General features: G+C 33.4%; 1 protein-coding gene across 1 annotated transcript; it reads left to right on the top strand.

The window, feature by feature from the left end:
• On the top strand, nucleotides 1-25,016 carry Upf1 (Upf1 RNA helicase). The gene is made up of 14 exons (XM_072528913.1): nucleotides 1-146; nucleotides 214-462; nucleotides 4,451-4,681; nucleotides 4,796-4,975; nucleotides 5,074-5,286; nucleotides 5,520-5,911; nucleotides 9,395-9,677; nucleotides 9,813-10,184; nucleotides 11,330-11,745; nucleotides 12,967-13,250; nucleotides 16,083-16,321; nucleotides 19,771-19,968; nucleotides 20,057-20,325; nucleotides 22,382-25,016. Exons 2-14 carry the CDS (start codon nucleotides 283-285, stop codon nucleotides 22,425-22,427), a joined length of 3,303 nt encoding a protein of 1,100 aa, XP_072385014.1. The 5' UTR covers nucleotides 1-146; nucleotides 214-282; the 3' UTR covers nucleotides 22,428-25,016.
• The last annotated feature ends 133 nt before the right edge of the window (nucleotides 25,017-25,149 follow it).

Below are 25,149 nucleotides of genomic sequence, written 5' to 3' on the forward strand. Positions count from 1 at the left end.
TCGTTTTTAATCGTACCAATAAACATATTACAAAATCTGGACGATCCAATGGCCACGTACGTCAGTGTCAAGTGTCAACTACCAATAAACAGCCTTTAAATTATTATCAAAAAACAAATGAGTAATGGGAAATGGTGCTTGCTGTCGTAAGTGATTATTTTCAAGTAAACTTGAAAACCTGGCACTAATTTACACATTTTTGATATTTTTAAGGACAAGGCAAGTAATTTGATAAAATACTTGATCGATACCAGAACGAATCGCTAGCAGTTTAATGACAAAATGAGTGTGGATGCATACGGACCGAGCTCCCAAACACTCACGTTTTTGGACACCGAAGATGCAGATTTAATAGGAGCGGATACTCAGGGCTCCGAATGTGACTTTACCGATTTTACAATTCCCTCGCAGACACAGGCCTCCCAACATGACCATGCTGGCCCCAAAGTGTCTGGAGTACAGGTTAGTAGCTGACCAAGGTCATTTTAGAGAACATTGACTGGTCACAAGTTACTTTTTTATTCCAACTCATTTTAGAAGCTCATAATTAAGAATTAAGTGAATAGTTTTCCCACAAATGTTAAATGTGAACATTGAGTTTGGACATATGTAAAAATATTTTATTCTCATCTGTTCAGTGCATTTCAAATAATTATCATGGACAATTTGCTAGTGCCTTTCTTTAGATTCATTTTAGTACAATTTGATATCTGAATGTTTAAATAATTAGAGTAATATGCACTTTTGTTGAATCAGATATAAATTTATTTATATCATGTACTAATTTTCTTATCACTATGTTAATCCTCATGGTTTTATTGTCTATGCTTAATAAAAAAGGTTAATAAAATACCTAATGTTACTGATAATTAACAGAATTGAGATGTATTATAGATTATTAATCGTTAATATTGTTAAAATATTAAATAAAAATACACTATATACAGGCTTACCTGATTTTGACCTTATCGATACTATTTAATAGATATATGATATTTGTACTCATAAATTTTCATTCTTTAAGTGCTAATTATTTCAAAAACATTAGTAATCTATTCTAATACTAAATGTAACAGCTAAGGGAGTATCCCACCCATTACATATCCTAAAATAACAGCCAATGGGCATGGAAAACAAATAATTAGTAAAATCTCTAATATATCTTTTACATAATCAATTGAATTGGTAGTGTAAAAGGTTCTTATCTTATTACAACCGTGAATTCACTGAACCCAGTACCAATTGTCTAGTAAATTAATTTTTTGCTATGTTGGACAAATTTTGACTTCCACTAAACAAGTAATGAATATTCAGGTCCATTCTTCATGATTATTCTTCTTTTTTTTAATTCATGAAGTTTGCAACAGCAATTTCAGCTATTAAGTAATAAGGTTTTGTAGCAGTTTTTGTGTTTTCTACAAAATATTCCAAAGCTGAGGGAATCAACTTACTAAGTATGCAAACAGCCATGTATCAATTTACTCAAAGTGTCCTACAAGCACTAGAACAGCACGAGGCAATATTAGGGTGATTTCTAGATTTAAAAAAAGCATATGATTGTGTAAACTACAATCTATTACTGAAAAAACTAAGCTTATATGGTATAAATGGATTAGCTCATAATTGGTTCAAATCATTCTTATCAGAAACATCACAAAGGGTAATTTTAACAAATGATAATATGAATATTAAAGCTGAAATGAAATATATAAAACTAGGCAGTTCTCAGGGCAGCATAATTGGACTGATAATTTTCATTTAGTACATAAATGATATGGTATACTGTGTTAATAGTCATAATTGTAGTCTAATTAATTATGCTGATGATACAAATGTTTTAGTAAGGGCAAATCATTTAGAGATTCTACTAAATGAATCTGTCAGTATTTATGGTTAAATGTTAAAGTGGTTCTTCAGTGAAGGAATAATTATAAATAAACATAAAACTAATTGTTTAATGTTGATAACAACCATATCAAATGTAGAATGTCCAAATAATCTTCTGTTAAATGATACAAATATTGAAATTGGCACTAAAACTACATTTTCACTCATGACAATTGATGCAACATTGACATAGGAAAGTCACATACAACAACTTAATAAAAGGTTGAATTCAGTGTGCTGAGTATTATCACAATATTTAAATCAAGATGACCTAAAAACAATTTATTTTTCAAACTGTTAATCTTTGGTGTATTATGGGGCAATTTTTTATGATAAAAGCAATGAACTTGATAAAATATTTTTCTGTCAGAAACGAGCACTCAGAATTATTACAAAAATGATATTTGGAACATCTTGCAGCGGAGTCTTCAAAATTAACAATATCTTAATGGTACCTGCAATATATATTGAGGAATTTCTACTATTCCTTTTTAGAAATAAAGATCTGTTTGAAATGAATCTACCTACACATAGTTATAACAACAGGGAGATTAAGAATACTTACCCCATGCACAGATTGACTGTGACAGAAAAAGGTGCCAAATATGCTTGCATGAGATTCTTTAGTAAATTGCCCCATGACATTAGAGTAATGTTAAAATTAACTCAGTATAAAAAAGCTGTGCATAAATTGTTGTTACAGATTGAACATACAAGTTGATTGACTTTATGAATTCAAATATGTAACAGGATCTCTGTAAACTTTTATGTTTTTTTTTTGTTTTGACATGTATTTCACTCTGTGTGTATGTCTTTGTATATATGTATCTACAATTTTCGAAATAAAGATTACTACTACTACTACTAAATTCGTTGCTTTATCTTTTTGAACATTATTATAAGGAGCATTGTCAATTACTAGCACAGATTTCAGAGGCAAATTAGGAATTAATTTCTCTACCAAGCATTTTGTATAATTTTTGAAATTCATCTCATTATGATAATCTGTTGTAGGTATTGGACTCAAAAATAAGTTAAGCATTCAGATTGAAGATTGCCTCACTGCCAGCATAAACAATTATTAATATTTGTCTATTTGGTGTAGGTCTTGGTAATCATTCATTGGAATCATCATTAAAACTTTTCCGTTTTATTTTGTTTTCCTTCAAGAAAATCCCATTGACTATCTATTTCTTAAAGAGAATATATTACACCTATATATATACACCTTTAAATTTTTTTAAAAATTTGGCATTGTAGTTACAATTTGGTCAACAGTAAATGGCATCGTCATCTTTTGCTTGACAATCCTCTGTGGATCCTGGCTTGTTGAAAGATTTTTCGCCATTCTGTTCAGTTTCTGGTGACATGTTGTCATCTGATTCTGATCATTAATATCCCTAAGCCGGTCTCTACTCCATCTAACCACCTAATTCTCGGTCACCTCTGCTTCTTCCTATAGATATTCCTGTTTATTAGCCTTTTAGCAATAATATTGTCCGGGATTCATATTATGTGTCCAGCCCATCCAAGTTGCTGTGCTTACGATATCTGGTTCATTAGAGTTGGTATAATTTAAAATTATATCTTCTGTGCCACTGCCCTTGATCCTTTATAAGTCCAAAGATTTTGAGGAGTATCATACGCTCGAATATTCCCAAATGTCTTCCATTCTTCTGTGTTAGATTTCATATTTCCGCCCAATATGTAAGGACTAGTCTCAGCAGTGTCAACAGTAAATGTATTTGTAATTATTCTACATAATGTAAATGTATCTGCTTTGTCTAAGTCAGTTTTAGCTTTTTTCCATTTGTAGGTTTTTTTTGGCTGTATAAAAGATGAACTATTACCTGCAACTATTTCATATTTTTCCTTGACAGAACTTTAAATACTTCTTTCTTCAAATAATTTAAAATTTACCTCAATGTGCAATTTTTTACCTATATCCTTGTGTCCAAATAATTGTGTTCTAAAATTACGGGGTCCCATCAATTAAATAAATAAACATTTGATTTGTTTGGTTTTTTCTTATCTTTTATGATTTTCTGCTCTTTTCAACACACTTTTTTTATTGTTTTGTAGGTTTTCCTTATTTCATCAAATATTTCACACAGTTTTTGTTTCTTAATTAGAAAACATGTCTTACAGGACAGATCCAATTTGTCATTTGTTTTTTTCGGTTATTTGTTCTTTCTTTTATCTGTGTTAAAAAGAATTCGAAATTACTTGAAATATTTAACTGTTTACAGGAATTTTATTTTGCTAATTTCAAAAGTTCACTGTATCTACACGATTTTATGGTATCGCAATGAAACTCTCGATTTATGTCAACAAAACATTGAGGTTATATTTGTGTTGGAAAGTTTCATTGGTGGCGCCCTCTAAGCGGGTATAAGCAAAACTAAAAAGGCAAACCCCGCATAGTATTAACCAAATAAATATTTACAAATATGTAGCTTTGTTCACTATGCTTGGATAATTCTAAACTAATCTGATATTCGCGTTTTAACCTTAACATATCACCATAACATCACATTTGTAAAATTTATTTTTATTTTAACAGGTAAATAACAACATTGTCAACAAAATCGCAGCTACGACCAATGCTCTGGGAGAACTACAATTTGAGGAAGATGATGAAGAGGGATATTTCAATACTAAAGAACTGCCTGATTATGCCTGCAAGTACTGTGGCATCCATGAACCAAACTGTGTTGTTATGTGCAACCTCTGCAAGAAGTGGTTCTGTAATGGGAGAGGAAATACTTCCGGAAGTCATATCATCAATCATTTGGTGAGTTTAAAGATTTTAACTATTACTATTCTCTCTTTTTTTTTTCAATTAAGATATTAATAATCCAGCCATTGTATTCCCAGACTTAGCCCTGTGTTACTTTTTCTTGTTTAGGTAAGAGCCAAACATAAGGAAGTTACCCTCCACAAAGATGGGCCATTGGGAGAGACAATTTTGGAGTGTTACAGTTGTGGAGTTCGTAACGTTTTTGTTTTGGGTTTCATACCAGCTAAAGCAGATTCTGTAGTTGTTCTATTATGCAGACAACCTTGTGCTGCGCAGAACTCGCTTAAGGTACACATATTTAATATTACATTCATTTAATTTTATAAATTTAAACTGCAGAGTGATTTGTACATGTTAAAAATTTTATAATGTTTTTGTTCCTTTAGGATATGAATTGGGATCAAGAACAATGGAAACCTTTGATTGCCGACCGTTGTTTTTTGACGTGGTTAGTCAAGATACCTTCAGAACAAGAACAATTGCGTGCTAGACAAATTTCCGCCCAACAGATCAATAAATTAGAAGAATTATGGAAGGAAAATGTCGATGCCACTTTCCAAGATCTAGAAAAACCCGGTGTAGATGAAGAGCCACAACAGGTATGTAAAATATTTAAAATTATTATGTACAACTTCAAATCTACTTCAATTGTACATCAAATTTATTATGTATAATCATGAAACCACTTAGGATATATGACTTGATAACCAATAACATGATTTTCAATCTATTAATATTTTCCTCACTTCGATCAATCCTCAATACATTAATCTATATTTTGAGAACTTAAAATGACTAAAGTCATACGGTACTTTCACGTACTTTTTTTCAGGTACTTCTCCGTTATGAAGACGGTTACCAATATCAAAACATCTTTGGTCCGTTAGTAAAGCTAGAAGCCGACTACGATAAGCGTCTCAAAGAATCCCAAACTCAAGAAAACATCGAAGTTCGTTGGGACGTAGGCTTGAATAAGAAAACTATTGCATATTTCACCCTCGCCAAAACTGATGGAGATATGAAATTGATGCATGGAGATGAATTGAGATTGAGATACGTTGGAGAAATGCACAAAACATGGGCGGGAGTCGGACATGTCATTAAAGTGCCCGATAATTACGGCGAAGATATAGGAATTGAGTTGAAGAACGGTTCTGGGGCCCCTGTGGATTGCGCAAGTAACTTTGTTGTTGATTTCATTTGGAAGAGTACCAGTTTTGATAGGTAAGATCATAATATTTAGGGATTGTATATTGATCCATGTATTTTAACTTCGATAGCCTTTCTGACGTCAAAAGCCACGCTTAGGAGGTAAAATCAAAACTTTTCACATTTTCTTAGTGTTTATGTCGCTTCCCCGAGACATTTCAACGAGATCCAATAGGAAACGCTTCAAGTGCTCTGTTGAATGAATTTTCACATTGCTGGGACGTTTTAAGTGGTGTTGACGTTTCTATAACTCATTTGTCGTTTATATAGCGCTTTTGACATATCTCCAGTGCTGCTAACTCTTTGGGGGCTTCTCCAACCCTGGGAGTTTGAAATTTTTTCGGTACTTGTGACGCCTTTGAAGCAGTTTTAAGTTTTTCCAGTGCTTTTAACACGCCCCTACGGTTTTTAACGCCGTTTTAAAATCTTTTTTAATGGAGTCGAGGCATTTTAAGCACTCTTGAATATTTTGTAACAATGTAGAGGATTTGTAGATGCAGCACTTATGATGCTTTTCAAACTTCTTCAATACTCTCGAAGCGCTTTTAACGTTTTTCCAATGCTTTTGACGCGTCTCCGTTATTTTTTGAACCTTCTACGTTTTTGATGCTGTACAAGCACTTAAATGCTACTGACATTCGTTTTCCAGTGTATACAGTTTCTTCAGAGAGAAGTTGTTTATGCGCTTTTGACGTTGTGTGTGTTTTGACGAGTGTTTTTGACGGTTCTCCAATTGTTTGGACATTCCTCTTTTTACACTTTTCTAGAGTATTTGACGCTATTTTGGGGCTTTTTAAGATCTAACGCATTTTAAACTTATCCAATGCTTTATAGCACATTTGACCTCTTTCCAATTTCCATTTCGTCTCCATTTCATCTCATCCATTTCATTTGACGCTTCTCCATTGTTTTTCAATCTTGTTCAGTGCTTTTATCACTTCGTCCTTCGTTTTGATACTTTTGCAGTGCTTTTGTCGCATCACAAGCGCATTTGATGCTTTTCCAAACCTTGTGAAGAAACTATTTCAATGCCTTTATAGCTTACTCAGTGCTTTATAAACTTCTCTGGCGCTTTTCGAGCACTCACATGTTTTTTCAGTGCTGTTGACTCTTTTTAAGAGTTTTTGACATATTCTCAGTGTTATTGACAAATTTTCAATGCCTTTGACGTTCTCCAGTTGTTTTTGATGCACTAACGCTTTTGATGCTTATCCGGTGCGTTTGACACTTTTCTAGTGTTTTAGACGCGCCTCTTACGCTTCTCCAGTGCTTTGAAGCTTCTCTAACAATTTATTAGCCTCTCCAGCACTGTTAAACTCATCATTTCCAAAAGATTTGACGCTTCTCAAATGCTTTTCATACTTCTCCAATGCTTTCGAGGTGCTTTTAACGCTTTTCCAGTACATCTAACGACACTCTAGCTCTTTGGAACCTTTTCCCCGCGCTTTTGATGCTTGTCCAGTATTGTTGAGGCTTCTACAGCGTTTTAATGCTATTCGGGCAATTGTAACATTACTGACGTTCATTTTCCAGTGCATTTGGCGATTTTACAGTGCTTGGGACACTCCTTTATAACTTGTTATTTTTCTAGAGCATGGATGGAGTTTCTCCATAGAATTTGTTTATGCGTTTCAAGCGTTTTTGACGCTATTGTCGATTTTCCAGTGTTTTTGACGGTTCTCCAGGTCTTGCCACATTCCTTTTTTGGTGTTTTGAAGCTTCTCCAACGCTTTTTAACCTTTTTAAATAAGTGGCTTTGATGTTATGTCATTTTTGCAGCACCGTTGAAACTCTTTCAATGCTTTTGACGTTTGTTCCACGATTTAGATGTTTCTCCGCCGCTGTTGATGATTTTCAATACCTTTTGCCAATTTACCAGCGCATTTGTCATTTTTTTAGCGCTTTAGAACATTTCCAATGCTTTAGACACTTCTGAAACACACAAACACATTTTGAAGCCTCTCCAGAACTTTGTGAAGCTTCCTCTTACGCTTTTCCAGTTCATTTGGCGCTTCTTCGTTGCTTTTCAATATTTTTCAGTACTTTTGTCACTTCGTCCTTCCCTGTGATACTTTTGCAGTGATTTTGGCGCTTTGGATTTTTTTCAAACCTTGTAAAGAGGCTCTTTCAATGTCTTTAACGCTTACTCAGTGTTTTACAAGTTTCTCTAGCGCTTTTCGAGCCCTCACGTGTTTTTAACCGCTTTTTACTCTTTTCAAGCGCTTTTGAGATATGTCCAGGGTTCTGACAACTCTTTTGTCCAGAGCTGTTGATGCGCTAAGGGGCTTTTAAAACTTCTACAGTGGCTTTGACGTTTTGTCAGGTTTGCAGCACCTGTGACCCCCTTCCAATGCTTTTGTCGCTTGTACAGTACTTCTTGAAGCTTTTTCTGTGTAACTTTTATACTACAAGTGCTATTCAAGCACTTGTGCCGGTATTAATGTTTTTCTAGCCGTTTTGACGCTTAATTGGCGCGTTTCCCATTGCTTTTTACGATTCTCCGGTAGATTTGACACTTTTCCAGTGCTTACACCCGCTTCTTACGATTTTCCAGACTATTTGACGCTTCTCCAGTGCTTTTGAAGCTACCCCATGCTTTTTGGACTTCCCTATGTTTCTCCAGTGCTATTGATTCTTAAAATGATAGCTATATATGAGCAACGAAACTTTGTAGACGTTTAAAAAGCGTTTTTATTCTATGGGTACCCTTTGTGATGTCAGAGAGATCCGTCCCATTGGTCCAAGATCTATTATGTAACATTAATATAGAATAGGGACAGGTATCATTGTGCAATGGATTGGAAAATTAAAAAAAACAATATTTTTCGTGGTACCTATAAATTTATACGTAAGATTCAGAAAATAATCTCAGGTTTATAACGAGCTAGCGCCAATGAGCGATCAGGAAGCGTGTTCATTGATCTAATTGTAGTTGATCGTCTACCTTCTGGTAGTAATTAGAGATATCGGTATTACTTTATCTCTGATTGGTTCAGATTAATTACTTTTCAAATAAAATACTCTGCTTTGTTGATAGTTACATGGCAAGCAGCAAGCACTGTTTTATTTTGAACCATCTTCTTCTTTCATTGTAACGTGGCTGGAGGTAATAATTATTTTTTTATCGTGTGGAGCATGCTACTACTGACAATAGACTCGTTGTATTGATGAGACATAGGAGATATTTTAAAGTGACCGATACTTATTTCTGGCACAATGAGCGCGACTAAGGCGAGAGTTTAGCCTTTCTTTTATTTCAAGACGAATGGTAAGGTCCATCCTTCCCTGCACCAGCGACATGGCGCCCAACGTGGGGCATTACAATTATTTGGGTTGGAGAACAATTATTTATATTATATTGCTTTGTAATAATACTTGTATGAGAGGTCATGTATTTATTTATAGGCCGTGGTCTGGAGTTATTTTTTTATATCTACTATTTTATTGTCGGAAGTATATTTTTGACATAAATCAAAAAGTTCTCTTAATTGCTTCCAGAATGCAGTTGGCCCTTCGAAAGTTCGCTGTCGACGATGCTTCAGTTTCCGCTTACATATACCATCGTCTATTAGGCCACGAAGTGGAAGAAGTTTTATTTAGATGTCATCTCCCCAAACACTTTTCGGCTCCCAATTTACCCGATTTGAACCGATCACAAGTTTATGCCGTGAAACACGCACTACAACGCCCTCTATCGTTAATCCAAGGTCCACCCGGAACTGGAAAGACTGTAACATCCGCCACTATCGTTTACCAACTTGTTAAACAAAATGGAGGACCGGTAAGTATCAGAAATATAATTTTTCTATTAATATCCGTAAATTATTGTTTCATACGTGAAACTTTAGGCCTTTTTCTTATGGAAAAGAATCTATTATTATAGTTTTTGTTTGTAGCGTCACTCCATTTATTTTAGGTTCTAGTATGTGCCCCTAGCAACACCGCTGTCGACCAACTTACGGAAAAAATCCACAAAACTAACCTTAAAGTTGTCAGATTGTGCGCAAAGTCGAGGGAAGCAATCGACTCCCCTGTTAGCTTTTTAGCTTTACATAATCAAATTAGGAAAATGGAAGGCAATACAGAATTACAAAAGTTGCAGCAACTAAAAGACGAAACGGGTGAATTGAGTTCTGTAGATGAAAAACGTTACCGAATGTTAAAGAAAATGGCTGAGAAGGAACTGTTAGAAGCTGCCGATGTTATCTGTTGCACTTGTGTAGGTGCTGGCGATCCTAGACTGGTCCGACTCAAATTCCATTCTATATTGATTGATGAAAGTATGCAGGTGAGTTTTTATTGGTTAACCATTATATTCTACACTCTAAAGCGCAGATTTGATAACTTATGGCGAAGTCCCTTTTTTTAGAACAATTTGAAAGTTCATCAAACTGTAAATCATTATATTCTACGTCCTCAAGCGCAGATTTGCTAAGTAATAGAGAAAATATTTGTCAAAAGAACAATTTAAGTTTATCAAATGTAAATCATTATATTCTACGCCATAAAATGTTGATTTGCCAAGTTAGAGCGAAGTAATTTTTCAGGAGAACATTTTGAAGTTATTCAAACTGTATCAAACTCTAAATCATTATATTCTACAACCTACAGCGCAAATTGGCTAAGGTATAGACAAGTATTTTTTCAGGAAAACAGTTTAAAACTGCACCAAACTGTAGTAACTAACTGAATATCTATTTTCACACTGTAAGTTGGCTCATGGGGTCAGTATGGCCCCAGCCTCTTATATCTATTTCCGTTTTCTTTATTATAATTTCATATTCTATTGTCAACTTTTATTTTCGCTTTTGGCAGTTTCTTAATACAGTCTTTATTAGACATTTCCATTACCTTCGTAAGTTTAGGAGACAAGCCTCGACGTCGTTGAGGCTTATACAGCCAGACAAGATGGACCAACTTGGAAGCTTTCATTCATAGAACGAGAATTATATTGAGATTTCATGTTTTCACTGATTATCTAAATATATTGTCGACCAAGGTCGTTGATCTTGCTCCTCTTTAACTTTATTTGGACGACTCATTTGTTACCTGTGACCCTCTTCTGAAAGTTTGAGCCAAACTCAAGGTCACGCTTCACACGCACTTCACAACCTCACACCTGACACCAATGTAAGAGTAGTTTAAAAAGTTCGGGGCATTTGATATATATATATATATATATATATATATATATATATATATATATATATATATATATATATATATATATATATATATTCAGGGGTTCTACAGTATTCACTCTCTCTCTCTGTTGCCCCATTCTCCATCGTTTAGGCCTCTCTTACTCATGGCGTCGTCTACTTCGTTCACTAAGATTAGCTTTTTAAAACCTCCAGAAATCAAACAGAAACAAGTTGAGATTACGTCATTGATGAATAGACCAGATGATCATATACTTTGCTTTCTTTTTAGGCTACCGAACCTGAATGTATGGTACCAGTAGTCCTCGGCGTCAAGCAACTTATTCTCGTAGGTGATCACTGCCAATTAGGACCTGTAGTAATGTGCAAGAAAGCTGCGAGAGCGGGTTTGTCGCAGAGTTTATTCGAAAGATTGGTAGTACTAGGTATCCGACCGTTCCGTCTAGAAGTCCAATACAGAATGCATCCAGAACTATCCAGATTTCCTTCCAACTTCTTCTACGAAGGTAGTTTACAGAACGGAGTTAGCGCGGAAGAGAGGAAGCTAGCGAAAATCGATTTTCCTTGGCCTATTCAAGATAGGCCTATGTTTTTCTTAGTTACGCAAGGTCAGGAGGAAATTGCCGGGTCCGGAACGAGTTATCTGAACAGAACTGAAGCTTCGAATGTTGAGAAAATTGCGACTAGGTGAGTCAGCGATTTAATTTGCATTTGATATATAATTTCCAATCATGTTTCCATTTTTTAGAATTGCAAACTAGAAATATAATGAAATAAAATAATAACCTAATATACCTTTATTTAATTTATAAAATAAAATATCTTATTTAATCTTTGCTGATATTTACTCAGAAAGATAGATGAAGAGGAAAGAGTAGCACTCTTTATGAGTACTAGAAACAAATTCGCCAAGGATTTTTGCTTAGAGCAGGAGATATGTTGTGGAATGCAAATTTAGATTCTCCATTTCTCTTTTCCATCTTTTAGCATCGTCTGTTTTGCCTTGCAATTCTTAGAAGGCACAGATTAAAGCAAAAAGGAATTAGTTTTCTTCATCTAAGGCATCTATAAAATAAGAAAATAATTTTTATGGCAATCAATTCATTCTAAAATCCTGATTTTTTTTTAATAATAACCGCAGACCCGCGAATGTCTACATTGAAAATATGACTCGCCCGCTACAAACAATTGTGCTACTATAGTATAGTACAGATAAATTAGAAAGTATAAGGGGTGTTATAATTTTGAACGAATGAGTATACAGTAGACTCCCTCTATAACGAAAACTGAAATGGCAGACTAATTACCTCGTTATTGGCCGATCTCGTTATATTAGACAACAATAATACTGTGCATACATGTGAATGTAGTTTTCTAAAACATTAACTTCCTATAGTGAAGCCGTTCTTAGCAATATAAAATGCTAAATATTGTTTGAATGGTGTTTTTGAAAAAAAGTTGTTTACTTTTATTGTCAATAAAATACATTAAAACAAAAAAGAGTTGTTTCCTTTTATTGGCAATGATATACGTATTTCAAGGATAACATAAACTATTGCTTCTGCAATTGGAAGAAGTCTGTCATTTTTGACTGCTTTAAATTGTCCACTATCATTCTATCTATCATATTTTCTAAAGATGTGAAACAGTTGTATTTATTGTAAAGAAGTTTATTGCAGGCGGCCGTTTATTTATTTATAGCCACGGCCGGGCCGAAAACGTACAAAAACACCTTTTTCGATCTTATTTTCTCTCGTTATAACCAAATTTTCCTCGTTATAGAGGGTTATAGTTCAATAGAAATTTCACGGGACATCTAGTGTACCTCGTTATAAGCGAAATCTCGTAATAACCGTGTTCGTTACAGAAGGAGTATACTGTATTTTTAAAATGGTTTTTCTTTTACAGATTTTTAAGATCGGGCGTAAAACCCGAACAAATAGGTGTGATTACCCCATACGAAGGTCAAAGGGCGTATTTAGTGCAATACATGCAATACCAAGGATCTCTGCATAGCAAACTTTACCAAGAAATCGAAATAGCTAGCGTAGACGCTTTCCAAGGTCGCGAGAAGGACATAATTATTATGTCTTGCGTACGTTCCAACGAACATCAAGGAATAGGATTCTTGAACGATCCTCGTAGGTTAAATGTTGCTTTAACTAGAGCTAAATACGGAATAATCATTGTAGGTGAGTAGCATTACAAATAGATGCGTACACTAAAAGTTTTGCATAGAGACATCTAGCGGAAAATATTGACAGGTTGAAAATTTATTTAAGACGAAAAACTTGGATTTGGTGATCATCCTGCATGCGTTGCTGACTTGACACTGTGTGATTTATTTACGGGAATCAAAGGCAAACTACGCGGTAAACATGTTAAGACGTCGGTCGAGGCATACAAAAATCTTATTTCTGAGAGAATTTTTTCGGAATGCTATAGTGTACTGATCTTAAAAGGTAGATTCTTCGAAATGCAATAATTAAACTTTTAGTATGCACCTCGTATACAATTATACCATAGGAATGTTGACAGTATTAAAATAAAAGTATAATTTTCTTCCAAACGGTAGTTCCCATGATCAACGCCCTAAAAAACACAATATTTTTCTTTATTATTCATAAATTTCATTTTTATTTAGTTATTAAAATGTAATTTAATCAATCTCAAATCACGTGACAAGGATCACGAACCAAATTGCATGACGTCACTTATTCACAAACGTCATTAATGTCAATGTCATAAATTCATAACAGCGATACAGGCCATGCACCTTTTTCACATTTTTCTGTCTTTCGAGTAATGTGACCTAACCACCTGACCCTGTGCTTTGACTTTTTGTACAATTAGGGGTTTCCCATACATCTCCATTACCGCTTGATTTGTTCTTTTTCGCCAGTTTCCCTCCGCCTTCCTAATACGACCAAAAATCTTCCGCAGCACCTTCCTTTCCCAGATCTCAATTTTCATTTCATCTTTCTTATTCCTAGTCCAGGTCTCACAGGCATACACTGCCACTTGCCGAACGACTGTTTCATATATTCGAATTTTTGCTGCCCTACATACATTTTTTGCTTTTAGGATATTGTTTAATGAGTCCATTGCTCTACTTCTCTTTAATAGTCTCTTTTCTATGTCTTTTTCTTCTTCCCCTTTATTCGTTATTGTTACACCCAAATACTCGAACTGGCTGTCATTTTCAATTTTGTAATCCTTTCCTCTCGTTTTAAGTGTGCTAAATTTTCTTGCTTCATCTTCAAAGTTCTTAAAAATGTGTTTAAGTTCTTTTTTGTTCTTGTTAAGAGGACTACATCATCTGCGTACGCTATACATTGCTGTTTATACTGGAAAATGGTAACCGTAGTTTGGATCTTACTTTCTCTCATTATTGCCTCCAAGACAAAGTTAAACAGATCAGTAGAAAGTGGATTGGAAAACAGATTTGGCATACTTCCTTCTATGACCACTCTATTGTTTTACTTGTTAGTGACATTTTCAATAATTTTATCAACTTTTTTGATATTCCTAGATTTTGTAGAGCTTTATACAACTTTTCTTGATCAATTGAGTCATACGCCTGTTTAAAATCAATGAAGAGCATGTAGAGTCCTAGGTTTTGTTCATAACAGTTATTTTGTATCAATTTTAAGGTAAATATTTAATCCACTGACGTTCTTCCTGCTCTAAACCCTCCTTGATATTCACCTACTATGCCATTCTTGTATTTTTTCAATCTATTACGTATGATCTTTGCTAATATTTTGTACACAACATCCAGTAGTTTATTGTTTCCTTTATTTCCTGTTCTATTGGTTCCTCTATCTGCTCCTCATCATTATTCTCTCATTGGCCCATTGCCTCATCTGTTTGCATCTGTTCTTCATTATTTAGCATTTAGTTCTTCAGAATAGTGTTCCCATCTGTTTAATTTCTCTGCATTATTTCCAAGGGGGAGTCCTTCTTTATTCCTACAAAAAACCGATAATGAATATACAATCATAATCATCATTGCTATTTATTATTAGTTAAAAACATCATTAAGAGTAGAGGCGCAAAATTTTGGACCAATGCTTTTTAAATGCATTTTTTTCGAAGTATTTTAAAAAAAATTTAAACGCAGAATGAAAGATAACATTATTACCGAGGTCCAAAAGTCCCCGAAAACTTCTATAATGTTTATTTTAGTAAGTTTTTTTTTAATAACGGATTGATTATGGCTGTCGCCGCTTCTCCGCCCCCCAATTTCCATCTTTTTCGGTCATATGCAGTTGCCTCTTCTAAGTCTCTTGCCGCCATTGCTTCATCAATATCGTTGAGCCAACTTATCCGTGGTTGTCCTCTCTTTCTTCTTTCAGGAGGGATCCATTCCAGTACTCTTCTAAGCCATCTGTACTCTGGCATTCTTTTAACATGTCCGAACCAGATTATTTTAGTAAGTTACAGGGGTGAAAAAGAAGAGAAAATTAAGTGTGATTTTTAATTTCAAATATCTCATTCAAAAGAAACTTTTTGTTTATTCTAAGCCCTCGGTAATAATGTAATCTTTCACTCTGCGTTTAAATTTTTTAAAAATATTTATTAGTTTTTGAAACTTAAGAAACTTTGTTAACTTTTAAGGTAAAGAAATTAAAAATTAAAAAAACATAATGACTTATTAAAAAAAATAAATCAATAATATTAAAAATATTATAGAAAAGATTTTCACAAAAATACATTTTAGATTGGCTGGACCCAAGTGCCGGACGTTCGCGGGAGCACTGAAGCCACATATTCTATTAGTTTTCGATACAAATAAATATATTTTTGGTTTTTATTTGTGATAGTTACACATTGAGGCACCTCGCAACACTTACAGTACTTGTTTTACTATAAAATTGACAAAAAACTTCATTCAAGCTTAACTGTTTACCAGCCTGGGAATATACGTCATACATTCCTAAATTGTGAAGATGGCACATTGTCTATTTATTCTGATTATTCTGGTATTCAAATTTCATCTTCAATTTTGACTTATGTCGTAGGAAATCCTAAAGTGTTGTCCAAACAACCGCTATGGAATCATCTGTTATCTTTCTATAAAGAACAGAAAGTCTTAGTCGAAGGTCCACTCACGAATTTAAAGGAATCGCTCATTCAATTCGCCAAACCTAAGAAGTTGATCAATTCTGAAAATCCCGGCTCGCACTTTATGACCACTTCTACGTTTGATGCAAGAGAAGCTATGGTACCCGGAAGTGTATATGATCGCAGTGCTAACCAGGTAAGTCATTAATAATAGAGAAAATATTTATAATCATGAACAGAGCTTAGCTCATTACTACTTGAAAAGATACAAGTTTAATTTAGCGCATTATCTACCGTAAAAACCCGAAACGACCACACGAAAATTAAGACGAATTGGTTACTACATGGATTTAAGAAAAGAAATATGTGGTTTTGATTTTGGAACATTGAAACGACATAGCTCTATAAAAAACAGTCATAAAACAACTCAAACAGGTTTATTATAGTGCCCTATTTATCTTTCGCTGCTTCTTTTATTATACAAATAGTTGCTTCCACGACTATCATTAACACGTTAACCAAAAAGGATTAAATCGATGAATGGTTTTGTTACAATATCTTCCATTAAATTTACACCTCATTCAAATTCGACGTGCAGTAAAAGTAAACAAAACCAGGCTATGCTACGTAAGACTCCATAGGCGTGCGGTTTTGCTTTCATATTTCCTATCAAATTAATAAAACAGTATGTACAATTAAAGATTTGTTTACTATGAACAACGAAGATAAAATATACAATGTTAGTATTATTTTCAAGGAAATTCAAAATTAGCTTTCCTACTATAAAATAAAAAGAAACTTATGGTTTGGCAAAAATAATAAAGCAGTAATTGCAACGTTGTTTTGACACTTAAACGATCGAAATCGAAACATCAAATATACTTATTTTTTAAAGTAAATTGTGTGTTAGTTCGCCTCAAAAGAAGTAACTTATTATTATGTTTTCAGTTTTTATTTGAAAAACAATAAAACTCACGTGATCCAGATTACAAATGTTACCAGAAATTGAAATCTCATTTTATATAAATTTCGTAAATTTGAATACAGATATACCTTAACTTAAAATGTTTTCATAAACAAAAATTTTGTATTAAAAAAAAATAAGGTGCACTTGGAGAAGTGCCGCCAGAAGTAAAAACTTCTTAAATTTTCGTTTATGACAAATATTTTAAGTTGTTGCATTGGATTTCCTTGAAAACCATACTAACATTGCATATTTTATATTTGTTATTCATAGTAAACAAAACTGTAATTTTACATATTGTTTTAATAATTTAATAAGAAAACAAAACCGTATGCCAAATTTTGATTTATTGACTAAGAAGGCTTCTGGCTGAGTACAAAATAAACAACTGATCAAATTCTATCACGCGATATAGAAAATGAAAGGGAAGGATATAACGAATATATTAAGATAGAAAATCAATTACATATCTTAATAGATTCGTTATATCGTCCCTTTTCATTTGCTATGTCGCAAGTTAGGTTTCGATCAGTTGTTTATTTTGAACTTAGCCAGAGGCCTTCCTTAAGTCAATAAATCAAAATTTGTCTATAGTAAATTTATTTTCATTCATAGTGCCTTATGATATCTCGTACATAACTATACGTTCTATATAATCAAGATCCTGTGTAGTGCCATTTTGGTAGTCGCCATGTTTTTTTCTATCTTAATATATTCGTTATATACTCCCCGTTTAATAAATATCGACAACCGAGTTGAAGAAAGCGGATATTCAAAAGTGGCTGCGATCAAAAGTTTTGACAATTCAGTTCTAAAAGTCGAGCTTTTGACTATTGTGAATAAACATAAAAAAATACACTATTGTAAGCATATTGTAGATGAAATGGGTAAAGAAAAAAAAATGTATTCACAGGCACTCGAGGTAGATTCTGAGTAAAATATTAAATAAGTTACACTTTGAGTTTTTTGTTTTATTTATTACTCAGATATGTTGAATGTTTTTATTTTTGACAAGATTTTTCTGACCTTTGCATAGGTTTTTGCTTTGAAATTTCGTTTTCCTTAAACCAACGAATGGAGTGCCATTAAGAGCTCAGTTCACGAGTGGCAACTCCGTTTCAACCTTAAATATTACGTTTAATTTTAAAACATTTTTACACATTTAATGTAATTGTATTTTAATTCCGTGCATTACAATAACGGATTCACGTTATTATGTTGTTGGAAAACCTCATTCTAACATGTTTATTCAATTATTTTCAGTTCTGTTATTCCTGTGAACGACTTATGCTACGATGTCTACTTCATATTTTCATATGTATTTCATAATACAGGAAAATATAGGTTTATACATCGTTAAAATCATGATGTGGGAGTGCCCCTCGTAACAATCATACTGTTGACGGTTTATTTATACTTACTGCAGCTCTATCTTGTATTTAGTGTAGAAATGTTTAGAAAGGTTTTCGAAGCCCCGCCCGTTGTAACGTCAGAGGTGAGGTAGTCCATTAATAAACACAACTGACCGTTTCCACTAAACAGACTCGAGTTTCAAAAACTCGGGATTCGAAAAACAAAACGAACTGTTTCAAAACACGCCAGTCTTTAGTAAAGTTTGTGAAAAGTTGCTATTTTGTTTTATTGGATACGAGTTTGTGTTTTGTTTTGTTTTTATTTTGTCCGTTTGGTGGGAAACCGCCATTAGATATTACATTTAATTTTAAAATAATTTTTACATATTTAATTTAATTTTATTAATTCAATGCATTACAATAACGAATTCGCATATTATGTTGTTGGAAAACCTCATTCTAACATTTATTAATTTAATTTTATCTTTGTTATTCTTCTGATCATAAAATATAAATGATAACATTTATTATAAATATAAATGAATAAATTCAAGCACTGTAATTCCCTGACGCACGCCCTGGCTAAAATATTATCACTAGAACAACAGTGGTCCAATTAAGTTATAGCAATTCTTCCGCGTACAAGGACTACTAAATGATATGGTATGCTGAGTTTCGTATACGATGTCTATTTATATAGTTTATGAGGTGGATATTATGTAGGTTTATACATTGTAAATCGTGATTTGGGAGTGCTCCTCGTAATATTCATAATGTTGATAACGTGTGTTGGTTTGTTTACTGCTACTGCATCTTTAAGATAAATTTGGTGTAGTTTGTTCATTTTCTCTACACTTTTTTTGACTCATGACTTAAAATTTATACAAGGTAATCATACGATCATAAAGCAAATCAAATATTTTAAGTACAGTTCATAACATTTCAGTTTTGGTTATTTTTTGACTGTCAGTCTATTATTGTACTGTGTTTTTCAGTACCCTTATGTAACTACTGTTACTTTGTGTTACTGTACCGTATGTTCAATAACTTTTTGACAGAGTTGCTTTCCCTACATTTATTGCTTCTTTTTAAATGACCATATTGGCTTTTTACATAAAGAACAAATGATTAAACGAATGAACCGTTTTTGTACTACAATTTTGGTAAAAACATATTCCACAAATGAAGTTCCTTCTTAAATTGCTCTAGCTGTACATTTACTACAACTAAATACATAGTTTAATAAATTTAATAGCTTTCCCTGACTGTAAATTTTTATTTATCTCAAATTTATTTGAAGTTGTTTGCATATAAATATATTATTTGTAGACAATGAACGGGCAGTTCAATTATCCAAGCCACAGGGGCGTGCCATTGGACGTTTTTGGTAGAACTCACGATCCAATCAGCTACATATCACCTGAACGTGCTCAAGCCAGTATGAACCTACCAGTACCGGTTGGAATGTTCATGAACATGGCCCATATTCCTCCCAGATTCTACAACCAACACCAACAAGCGTTACAGGTAAGAACATTTGTATATTTTTACTCATATTCGAGAAGTTTTCTTTGTTCTCTGTGTTTTAATATGTTGTAATTTTTATTTAATTTAGGCTCGACAGCAGCAAAACCATCGCAACAGAAAACCGCCTCAGAGACAGAAGGGCAAAGGCGGTAATCTTAGTCAAGATCACACCCAACCATTCAGCCAAAGTCTACAACTGACACAAGGCATGTCGCAACCTGGTTTGTCTCAACCTGGCTTCAGTTTGAGTCAACCTGGATTATCACAAGCCGAACTCAGCCAAGATCCCTACATGGCGGAATACCAATCGCAAATGGATGGATTGTTGTCACAAGATTCTACATACCAGGGAGATAGGTGAGTGACATATTTACACATTGTTTCTACAGCGCTTAAGATTTTTAACTGATGTATGTTCACCAAAACCACATCAACCGCGCAGGGTTATTAGTGGATATAACAGACACAAGAAATAGTATTCCTTTCCTAATGATTGGAATGTTTCTAGTTGGTTTTTTATAGTATGTAAAATAGGGTCGTAAACTCCATTCGTTTTACACATTCCCATCTGTCAACAAACGCACGTGAAAGCCAAACAGGGTCGTACTGAGGTATATTATATGATTTTTATAAATATTCACCTTTGAAACTATTAGTGTAAGAATTGCTTGAAATTTAATTACTGTGAGCAGAATTTAATGTTTCATTGAAGGAAAATGTGCTAAAATAAAATATTCATTAACTGAGAGATACATAACAAAGTAAACATTTTGAATAAAAAAGCAACACGCTACAATTTGAATTTTAACAGACTGGCAAGTTTGGATCTGTAACATGAGAATCCGTCTGGCTTAAGGCAATAAATTATATTTAATAGCCTCTTGACGAATGAGAGGGCGAATATCAACACGTGCTTATGTTTACAGATGGGATTTTGCTAAATGAATATACTTTAGGTATATATTTTTTCAATCCCAGTAGTGCATTTTTAATGAGTCTGGACCGTAATTGTTTTCCTTATCCCTTGTTTTCTTTCTTTGACCTATTAGCCACTCTATACACTTTCCAACTATTGTGAATAAAAAGAAGTCGATATATTCGATTCGTTTGGTCTAATTTAAGAGCATTTTCTGACTTCGACATATATTTTCTTCTGAGCCGTTCGCGTCTTCATTCTCAGGTATTACTTCGTCGACAAGATCTGCCTCATTATTATTTTCAACGTTCGAATTGGTTAGTTCTACATCATCTAGTTCATGCTAAAAAATAATTGTATTTTCAATGTCCAAATTGGCGTAATCCACAGGATCTTGAAACTTTTGAGCAGCCCAAACTAAGCAATTATCAACGTTTTCACTTAAATTATCTTCGTCCAATTCTTCCAGATCATCGTCACTTTCAAGAAAACGTTCTGCCAACTTTTCCAACTCCTGATTTGTCAAAGGTTTTCGAAAATCCTTTTTTTTTTGTCCACCGCCCTGAGATTAAAAAAAAGCATAAAATGCATGTTGTAGCATATTTGCTACATTTTATTAGAACACCCGGTAATTTATTTTTATGAACTCTGGATACGCACTGGTATAACAAATAGTTTAAATGCTTACCTAATTTTCCAAATTTATCGAGTTTGCCTGCCAAAACCGCTCCAAATATTCAAAAAAACACAAATTTACTATGCCAGATACACACATCAACCACCAAAACAACAGCTGACAATCTCAAGACTTTTTAATTTCTATAAAGTTAACATTTTGCTTCCTCTGCTACTTTTTCTTTTAAGTATAGTGTTTTTCACGATAATACCATCATAATTCAGTGTTCTATTTCTATGAAATATAGTTTAAAAGTTTAAATTAAAGACATTCTAACCTTACTTTATTGATACATGCATTTTATTGCTATTTTTATAAAACAACATGCTTTATTATTTACACAACCTTGTAAAATTGTTGTAGTAACTATTAGAATACTTAGATATTGCAAAAAGCGGAAAGATTCTGTAAAAAAAAATGAAAAAATAACGAAAAATACAAATTATCCACACTAAACAAGGTTTGTTTGGAAAGTGAAACTGACAGATGTCAATAAAATCTACGTCATCACTTCCACGGTCCATTAAAATTCTGTACTTGCTGCGCCATCTATTGCCCGCAAAGCGAAACCCGATTTAAAGTGTGTATATAGTATGTTACACTATGCATTTAGGTGTATCATAAACCATTTAATGAAAATAGAACACTTCAATATTTTATATGTAGCAGATATGCTACATGCTGCATTGTAGGGTTAAGAGCATTTTCTGACTTCGACACAGCGTTATAAATCCCCTGTAAATAGATAATTAAAAATAAAATAATTCACTTATTAGCTTTTTAATATTGTAGATGTTGCTTATATAATATTATAATTTTAGGTCAGCCTTCTACCAGCCAAGTGCCCAGTTCTCCCAGCCCTATTGATCGAGTTCGGCAGAAGAATGACAATAGAATCGCGGGAGCGGTCTTCTGAAAATTTGCAAGTGAATGAGATCTGATCGTCAAATTGTCAGTAACGCAGCAAAACAAGGTCACAAGATGTCGACAACGGAATAACATAAAAAAAAACAAATTCGACACGAAGAGAGATATTACACACACAATAATAAAACGTAAAAAAATACTAGAGAAGCGAACACCGGAAGTGAGACGAGTGTTGCGCATTTCTCCATATTTTGTATCCTCCAAATCGAAAGGGGGAACGAAGCTCTTCCCTGTAGGTGACGTTTTCACACCGCTGTGACTAAGATACATTTATTTACATCAATTGTAACTTATTTTAAGCTTTTATTTTAAATTTAATGTTTTTTATTAAGTTTACTTTCTGTTGGGCGTTTGTACATGGGGGTTTAACTGTATTATTTGGGAAGAGTTTGGTAACAGAATAAGTAGAAAGAAGAAAATGGTTTAATGTTTTCCTAAATTGATTTAATCATTTAACGTTTATAAGTTTTTGCTTTGAGTGGTTGCAATGTGGATCAGATATGAATTATCTTGGTTTGCTATGGTATTTTAGTGGTTGAAATGTTAATTGATGAAGGCTAAAATCGCTTCGATGTTGTTCGAGTACGTTAAAATGAGACATTACCCTAAAAACTACAATTTAATGAGGGCGTTGGATTGTTTTGGATGGTTTTCAGCGCAAGGGGTCTCACATACCACTTTTATAGAAGTAATCAGCGAAATAACTTTGGAAAACCTTGTTTTATTCTAAAAAAATTGAAATGCTTTAATTTTATAGAACTGAAGAGAACTTTACTTCTTGATATTACAGTGCAACTAACTTCAAATGATCAAGTAAACAAAATTTAAACACAAATGATCAAGTAAACAAAAGCTAGAAGAAGGGCCTATCTGCTAAAAGTGTATTTTGATAAACAAGCATTCAAAGATTTAACATCCATGCCTAAGGCGAACCAACAAGCATTGTATAAGTGTTTTAGTTTCAAGAATTTTCGATCCATTGATAAAGATGGAGATAGAGAACACCTTTATAAAATATGTCCTTTTTTTTCTTTTCAAATGAGTATTAAAACAAGTTTACATAAGCCCTTCTTCTGGAGAACACATTTGGCAGATTAAAACGTCTTCCGCAGAAGAAAGACCTATAACTTTTTACTGGTGTATAGTATACTACAGTTATATGGTATAGTATACAGAGGCTTAAAATAATAATCAAGATCTTTGTACAATAAAAAAACTTTTATTTTGTTTACACTACATTTAATATAATTTTATGCTAAATTTCCTCACCATATGAGTCATCAGCACTACTCTCATTGTACTTTTCAGCCGGTGTGCTTTCTTGAAATAAAAATTTGTAGAAGTTTCTACTTTCTTCTCTAAGTACTGAAACAAGTCTCTCACGTCTTTTATTTTATACTGATTAATAGAAACCCGAGGCAAAGGTGTAAGAGTAAGATCAAGTGACAACGTTTTTGCATATTTAAAAGGGGTATACATTTCAAAGTAGGTTTTAGAAGCAGCCAGTGTCCCACAAGGTTTATACTTCAGCACACCATACTGCTGTATTTTAAACTCGCAGCCTTTATTCACAGGCTTCTTAAAAAAATAAGGAAGAAGTGCTGCATCCCAGTCATATATTATAGAGGAGTCATGTTTGAGGCAGAAAGGAAAAGGAGTTTGTCTGCACTGTACGATTTTTTGTATGTAGACTTTGGGTTCTTCGACATCTTGAACTCTTTTTAACCCCATAATTTCTGTAGAGAACTGGCGCAGAGAATGGGATTAATATGTGAACATTCTTAGCAGTGGCTTTCCAAAAATATGTATCGCTGTCTTTAAATTCACATCGTCAAGATATTGAAGATATCACAAGAAGTGGAGTGGACAATACAATAAATATGATAAAATTCGTAGCAGCGGCGTTCCAAAAAAAAACATGTATCCAAGTTAATTGAAAGTTCCAAGTAAGATTATGTAAATTTCACCATTATTTTAACACTAAAAGCCAAAATATTGCTCGAATACTTGTTAGAACCTCTATCATACTGAATAGGAACCAAATTAGTGACTTTTTTCAAGCAACTAAGAATAAACCACAAATTTTTATGTATTCAATAGTGCTTTTGAATATTTTTTAAAATAGTCTATAAATTGTCAATAATCTTCCAGACTTCCAAAATATTACGGCTAACATCCCACCAATAAGTAACACAGAAACAAAGTTGTTTCGCTTTGGTAGAGACATTATGTCCCAATCAGTAAAAGAATGAATACAAGTTTGTATAGCTTTATTTTTTATTTTTCTATTTCGACATAATTGTCAGGGTTAATGGTTTAACTATTGTATTACTAGAATCATATTATGTTCTTGTTTTATTTCGAGCAAATAGTCCGTTTCGAGATTGAAAAAACTCGATTTGTTTATTATCGCCGTCACTCACTGCTTTTTTGTTTTGGACTTTTCCTGCATACACCGAGCAATCCACGTAAAACTGGACGTTTCTTGTGAGTCAAATTTATTTCAAAATAAATAAAATGTTCAATGTATTAAGGTTTTTTTTTAGTTAGTTCCTTTTATTCCTATCCTATATTATCTGAAAGATGCGAGAAAATGGAAGAGTTAATAAAAATATGACAACTATAACGTATACAAGAAAATTAAACAAGGACTGGAATTTCG

This window comes from Diabrotica undecimpunctata, chromosome 4 (assembly GCF_040954645.1).
Source record: "Diabrotica undecimpunctata isolate CICGRU chromosome 4, icDiaUnde3, whole genome shotgun sequence".
Lineage (NCBI taxonomy): Eukaryota > Metazoa > Arthropoda > Insecta > Coleoptera > Chrysomelidae > Diabrotica > Diabrotica undecimpunctata.